This window comes from Cyclopterus lumpus, chromosome 18 (assembly GCF_009769545.1).
Source record: "Cyclopterus lumpus isolate fCycLum1 chromosome 18, fCycLum1.pri, whole genome shotgun sequence".
Classification (NCBI taxonomy): domain Eukaryota; kingdom Metazoa; phylum Chordata; class Actinopteri; order Perciformes; family Cyclopteridae; genus Cyclopterus; species Cyclopterus lumpus.
In genome coordinates, this window is record NC_046983.1 from 385001 (window position 1) to 392500 (window position 7500).

At 41.9% G+C, this 7500-nt stretch overlaps 1 protein-coding gene across 1 annotated transcript in view; it reads left to right on the forward strand.

Moving 5' to 3' along the window:
- The window catches only part of LOC117748076 (voltage-gated potassium channel subunit beta-2-like), a 33579-nt gene that overhangs the window by 19895 nt on the left and 6184 nt on the right, over nucleotides 1-7500 (forward strand). Inside the window, exons 8-9 of the mRNA XM_034557699.1 lie at nucleotides 4421-4507; nucleotides 4710-4795. Coding sequence (XP_034413590.1) covers nucleotides 4421-4507; nucleotides 4710-4795 — 173 coding nt within the window. The remainder of the gene's footprint in view (nucleotides 1-4420; nucleotides 4508-4709; nucleotides 4796-7500) is intronic.

Consider the following 7500-nt stretch of genomic DNA (forward strand, 5'->3'; position numbering starts at 1 on the left):
CCAGCTATCAGAAGATTACGGGAACATAAACTTTTCAAAATGGTTAATCATGCCGGGTGCTCTGGGATACACGCAAGACCTAAAGGACTGTTTGGGGGGCATTTGAATATTCAAAGTCTCCTGCCTAAAATGGATCAAATAAAACATCTTGTTGTGGATTCAAACCTGGACTTTCTATGTCTCTCAGAAACGTGGCTAAATATAAATTCGCCCTCTGCTGCTTTGTATGTACGTGGATACAATATATTTAGAAGGGATCGATGTAGTGGTAAAGGAGGAGGAGTAATGTTTTATATTAAAGAACACCTTAACTGCAGCCAGATTGAGTGGTCAAGTAATGTCACATTGGAATGTATTGGTCTGAGAGTATCACTATCACCTCAAATGTCTTTTACTCTAATCTGTCTCTACAGACCACCATCATCAAAATGTGAATTTTATGACCAGCTTAATTCCATGTTCAAGGAATGTGACTTGGATAAAGAGGTTATATTAATGGGGGATTTTAATGTAAATTGGGAGGATAAGTCTGGAAGGAAATCCCTAAAACATACAACTGATTGTTTTAATAACCAACTCTTCTCAGTCCCAGATTGATTTGATTTTTAGCAATAAACCAGAAAGAATAATCAAAACCCACAATATGGTAACAGGTTTGTCTGACCATAATTTAATATTTTTAACAAGAAAACTTACAAAGAAACGTTTTAATATATCATCTACCAGAAAGGCTTATCAATTAAGAATACCGAAAGGTGACCAAAATTCATTTCATGATGCTATAAAAGGAATTGATTGGAGCAACCGTTTAAAAGGTGCAAGTGCTGAGGAAGATAGCAACATCTTCTTATCCACAATACAGACCACAATTAACCATTTCCTTAAAAAAACCAAAGTTAAACAAAATCAAAAGAACGCACTTCCATGGCTAAATAGTGACATCTGGAATGTTATGAAAAAACGGGACTATGCGTTAAAACTGGCACTCAAGTCTAAATTAGGAAATGATAGGCAGAAATTCATAATGCTGAGAAACCTTGTAACAAAAGAACTTAAAAAAGCAAAGGCTACTTTTTTTATTAAAATCATTGATGAAGCAGGAGGTAATTCTAAAATGATATGGGATAATCTAAAGAAGCTAACAGACAAAGATAGCAGCAATTCAAGGAAGCAACTTAAAATTAAAGTTAACGGGGGCCTTACACAAGATGAAGTTGTAATTTGTACAACTTTTAATTCATACTTTAACAACTCAGTGGAGGCTTTAATTCAAAGCTCCAGTATTGGTAAACTTGATCCTATACCAGTTAATGAAGATCAGCCATGCTTCTCTATTCAAGATGTCACTGAATCTACTGTCACCAGAGTTCTAGGCTCACTCAAGAACTCAAGGGCCAAAGATGTTTATGGAATTGACAATATTTTTCTAAAGAAACACTAAGGCACACTCGCTCACCCAATCACAAACATTGTGAATAACTCTCTCAGGCAATGTGTGTTCCCAAAAGGATGGAAATCAGCCATAGTAACGCCCATTTTTAAGTCAGGAGATTCAACCGATGTCTCCAATTATCGGCCGATCAGTATTCTTCCTGCTGTTTCCAAAATTGCTGAGAAATGTGTTGCAGAGCAACTTACTAAACATCTCAACAGCTCTCCATATCAGCTCCATCCTATGCAGTTTGGTTACAGGGCCAATCATTCGACTGAAGCAGCAAACTGCTTCCTCTTAGAGAAAGTGAAGCTTAAAATGGATAAAGGGGGGGGGGGGGGGGGGGGGGGGGGGGGGTAGTAGCAGCATTTTGTCTTGACCTCAAGAAGGCTTTTGATACGGTTAATCACAATGTCCTGCTTAATAAATTGTCAAGTTTTAACTTTTCCCCAGAGTCTCTTGCCCTGCTGAAATCCTACCTTGAAGGAAGAACACAGTGTGTCAGAGTGGGTGATGTTTCATCATCTACTCTAAGATCTACTGTGGGAGTACCCCAGGGTTCTATTTTGGGACCCCTTTTATTCAGTTTATACATTAATGATTTGTCTGCGATGGGTGTGATATTCAAATGTATGCTGACGATACAGTGATGTATGTGCATGCAAAGAACAAAGAACAAGCTGCACTTAAACACACGTCCACACTGACTAATGTAACTAAATGGCTTGCAAATTCCTGCCTTCATCTGAATGTTAAAAAGACAGTTTGTATGTTCTTCACAAGGAGGGCTTGCAAAGTGTCACCGGAGCCAGACGTTTATGTTGCTGGTGAGAGGCTACAGGTAGTGTCATATTTTAAATATTTAGGTATTTTTATTGATTCTAATCTCTCTTTTAAAAAACAGGTAAACCATGTGACAAAGGTCTTGAAATTTAATCTCATGAATTTTAGATATATAAGACACTGTTTAACCATGCGGGCTGCAAAATTGTATTTTAATGCAATGATTGTCCCCCATCTGACCTACTGCTTAACCAGCTGGGCACAAGCCAACAGCACAACATTAAAATCTATTCACATTCTCCATAAGCAAGCCATAAAAATACTTGATAAAAAACAAAAACACCACCATCACTGCAATATTCCCACAAAACACCACATCCTGAGTTGGGAGAACATCATTAAATTCACTGATGTGTGTCTGGTTTTTAACATTTTAAATGGTATGGCTCCGCCCCCGCTTAGTGAATTAGTTAAACAAAGCAGTGAAAGCAGCAGACTCACTAGATCTGCTACAAGAGGTGATTGTGTCATTTCATATAGGTCGAGCTCGTTTAGCAAGTCTACATTCTCAGTGAAGGCAGGTCACTCGATGCTCTGCCACCACACATATGTGCACAAAACACGTACAACACGTTCAAGCAGAACCTGAAGGAATGGCTTGTTGCCAATCAGGTGTGCAGTCATTGATGTGCTGTCTGTCCTGATGCTTGTTTCTCCTTTATGTGCATTTGTCTTTTATGTGTATGTTGTATTGTAGCTGGGTTTGTTCTGCCTGATTCATGCTGCAGCCCGTTATGTCTCTGGTCTATTGCTGTACCCTTTCTTTTTGCTGTGTATTGGTTTTGTTTATATGTTGTTGTCAGTTTGTCTATGAATTTTATTTCCATTTTTATTTTGAGATTTTGTTATTTTAGGCTGCCTTAAAAACATCTGGCCAGGGACAGCAGATGGAAATTAGCCTCTCTGGCTAACTCTGGCTCACTTACAGTCCAACTGTTGATTGGTGTGCATTGTCCCTCCAAAATAAATGACTAAATAAATAAAATAAATAAACATCAGGAAGTTGCAGGTCATCCATGTTTTTATGTCTTTAAGACATTCTTGAATTTTAGCGAGCTGGTTGGTCTCCTCTGGTTTGATCCATAGATATAATTGAGTATCATCTGCACAACAATGAAAGTTTATGGAGTGTTTCCTGATAATATTGCCCAAAGGAAGCATATATAAGGTAAATAAAATTGGTCCAAACACAGAACCTTGTGGAACTCCGTGATTAACGTTGGTGGTCATTGAGGCTTCATCGTTTACAAATACAAACTGAGATCGATCTGATAAATAGGATTTAAACCAACTTAGTGCGGTACCTGAAATGCCAATCGACTGATCCAGTCTCTGTAATAGGATGTCATGATCAATGGTGTCGAACGCAGCACTAAGGTCTAATAATACCAGTACAGAGATGAGTCCTTTATCAGCACTAAGGTCTAACAATACCAGTACGGAGATGAGTCCTTTATCAGCACTAAGGTCTAATAAGACCAGTACGGAGATGAGTCCTTTATCAGCACTAAGGTCTAACAAGACCAGTACAGAGATGAGTCCTTTATCAGCACTAAGGTCTAACAATACCAGTACGGAGATGAGTCCTTTATCAGCACTAAGGTCTAACAAGACCAGTACAGAGATGAGTCCTTTATCAATACTAAGGTCTAATAAGACCAGTACAGAGATGAGTCCTTTATCAGCACTAAGGTCTAATAAGACCAGTACAGAGATGAGTCCTTTATCAGTACTAAGGTCTAATAATACCAGTACAGAGATGAGTCCTTTATCAGCACTAAGGTCTAACAAGACCAGTACGGAGATGAGTCCTTTATCAGCACTAAGGTCTAATAATACCAGTACAGAGATGAGTCCTTTATCAGCACTAAGGTCTAACAAGACCAGTACGGAGATGAGTCCTTTATCAGCACTAAGGTCTAATAATACCAGTACGGAGATGAGTCCTTTATTAGCACTAAGGTCTAACAAGACCAGTACAGAGATGAGTCCTTTATCAGCACTAAGGTCTAACAAGACCAGTACAGAGATGAGTCCTTTATCAGCACTAACTAACTATAAGTATAAAATATATATATATATATATATATATATATATATATATATATATATATATATATATACGTGTGTGTGTGTGTGTTGCAGGCCTGCGTGGATCCCTCTCCAGGTTACAGTTGGACTACGTGGACATGGTCTTTGCCAACAGGAGTGACATCAATGCACCGATGGAGGGTCAGAACCACACTCACTACTACAACACAAAGGTTCCTTTAGTACCTTCACTGTTACAACACAAACATTCCTTTAGTACCTTCACTGTTTGTTTCTTTAGTACCTTCACTGTTCCAACACAAACGTTCCTCATTCATGAAAACAAGACATTTAATAATTACAATCAAACAGAACTCAAAGTGTTTCTTGTTTGTGTTTCTAGAAGTCGTACGTGCGATGACCTTTGTGATCGATCAGGGTATGGCCATGTACTGGGGAACGTCCCGCTGGAACGCAGTGGAGATCATGGTAAAGCAGAATGTAGAACCACAGTAGTACCTTAGTAGAACCTCAGGGGAACCTCAGTAGGACCTTGGTAGAAACTTAGTAGAACTCAGTAGGACCCGAGTAGGACCTTAGTGGAACCTCAGTAGGACCTTACTAGGACCTCTGTAGAACTTCAGTGGAACCCCTGTAGAGCCCCAGTAGAACCTCAATAAGACCTCAGGAGAATCCTTAGTGGAACCTCAGTAGAGCCCCAGTAGAACCCCAGTAGGACCTTAGTGGAACTTCACTAGGACCTCAGTAGAACCTCAGTAGGACCTTAGTAGATCGTGAGTGGAACCTCAGATAACCTGAAAATAGATTTATACTCAATAGAAATGTTCCCATAAACATTTCTTTGTGATTTACTTGACTAAGCATGAACACAAAACATTGATATCCACTCAGTTTATAGTAAATAACCAAATATATTTATTTGTCACTTACTTGCTGCCACTTATCTCTAAAACCCTTGTGGAGCTGAACTGTGACAGAACCCCAAACGGCTCTCGACCCAAAACAATCACCACCAAGCCGGGTGGGCGGAGGGGGTCTGGAGGAGGGCTAATATTCATCAGACATCTCCATCCTCTCCTCATCGGCGGGTGAGTTGTCCTGATCGGAAGACGGATCCTCATCTGCTCCAATGTCTGAAGCCACCTATGGAAGAGAGGGAACAGAGTTTGGCTGGGTAGCCACTGTGGTCACGGAGCCTTTGGCGGGCAGAGTGACTGCGGTGAAACTCCCTGATGAGAGGGGCATCTAGAATGTGTCGAGCCGGAACCCAGGATCTTTCCTCTGGACCGTTGCCCTCCCAGTCGACCAGGTATTGTAGCCCTCTCCCACGACGGCGGGAACGAAGCAGGCGGAAAACCGTGTAGGTAAGACCTCCATTGATGAAACATGGCGGATGCTGGACAGCAGGAACCAGTGGACACTCCCAAACCAGCTTCACTCTGGACACATGAAATGACGGGTGGACCCGCATGGTCCGGCCAGCTATAGCCTCACTGCGGGAACATTCCAGTGGCAGAGCTGGTCAGGGTCTCTGTGTCTGTCCATCCACAAGAGCTGCTGGGACCAGGACGCTGAACTGATCTACCACTGTCAGAATGGTGGTATTTTTGTTGGACGGTGGGAGACCGGTAACAGAGTTCAAGGAGATTCAATTTCAATTCAATTCATCCATCCATCCATTATCACCCGCAATTCAATTCAGTTTATTTTGTATAGCCCAATATCACAAATTACAAATTTGCCTCAGAGGGCTTTACAATCTGTACACATAGACATCCCTGACCTTTGACCTCACATCGAATCAGGAAAAACTCCCCAAAAAGAACCTTTGACAGGGAAAAAAGTGAAGAAACCTTCAGGAGAGCAACAGAGGAGGATCCCTCTCCCTGGATGGACAGATGAATAGATGTCATGTGACCAGATGAACAGAGTTACAGAGTTACATAAACACATTACATGAATATGACAATGTATGAATGGAACTCCAATCCATGAAACAGAAGGAGGTAGAGAGGAGGGGGCGGGGCATCAGCAGGGCCAATGGGAGGCCGGCTCACCAGCATCAGACACCTCCAGGTCCAATGGACCCTATGAGACGTGAAGTCACAACGACTCCGGGGAGGAAGCAGAGTTAATAAGGTGCAATGGAGAGATGTAAATTCATCCATAAGGAGAGAGAGAAGAGGAGATAGGTGCTCAGTGTATCCTAAAACATCCCCCAGCAGCCTATAAGCCTATAGCAGCATATCAAGGGGCTGGACCAGGGCAAACCTGATTCAGCCCTAACTATAAGCACTATTAAAGAGGAAAGTCTTAAGTCTATTCTTGAATGAGGTGACTGTGTCTGCCTCCAGGACTGAAAGTGGAAGCTGGTTCCATAAAAGAGGAGCTTGATAACTGAAGGCTCTGGCTCCCATCCTACTTTTTAGGACTCTAGGAACCACAAGTAGCCCCGCATTTAGTGAGCAGCTCTCTAGTGGGGCAATATGGTACTACAAGCTCCTTAAGATATGATGGTGCATCACCAATCAAGGCTTTGTAGGTGAGGAGAGGAATTTTAAATGTGATTCTTGATTTTACAGGGAGCCAGTGCAGAGCAGCTAATACAGGAGTCATGTGATCTCTTTTCTTAGTTTTTGTGAGTACACAAGCTGCAGCATTCTGGATCAACTGGAGGGATTTAAGAGACTTATTAGAGCAGCCTGATAATAAGGAGTTGCAGTAATCTAGTCTGGAAGTAACAAACACGTGAACCAGCTTTTCTGCATCTTTTTGAAATGTTACGTAGATGAAAAAATGCAATCCTTGAGATTTGCTTAATCAGTGCAAGGCTTCAGTGACTTGTCCTTTTTACTTAAGAAGAAGAATGCTCGATACCCAGCTGATCGGCTAGGTTCTCGTCCATGAAGTTGTCGTCAGCGCCAGAGTCAATGAACGTAGAGCGGGTCTGCGATCCGTTTGCGAGCAGAAGCTGAACGTGGCAAAGGGGTCTTAGGTTGGAAGAGTCTTGTGATTCGGCTCCCCAGTACCTCCCCTGGTTGAGGCCCTCGGGTGATGCTGGTAGCTGCTGGAAGACCTTGAAGCCGGGTGAAAGAGCGGCGATCTGTCTCCCCCTTGCGTCACTCCTGTCGCCTTGGATGTGTCTGTCCACTCGAGAGCTCAGTTCCACTAAG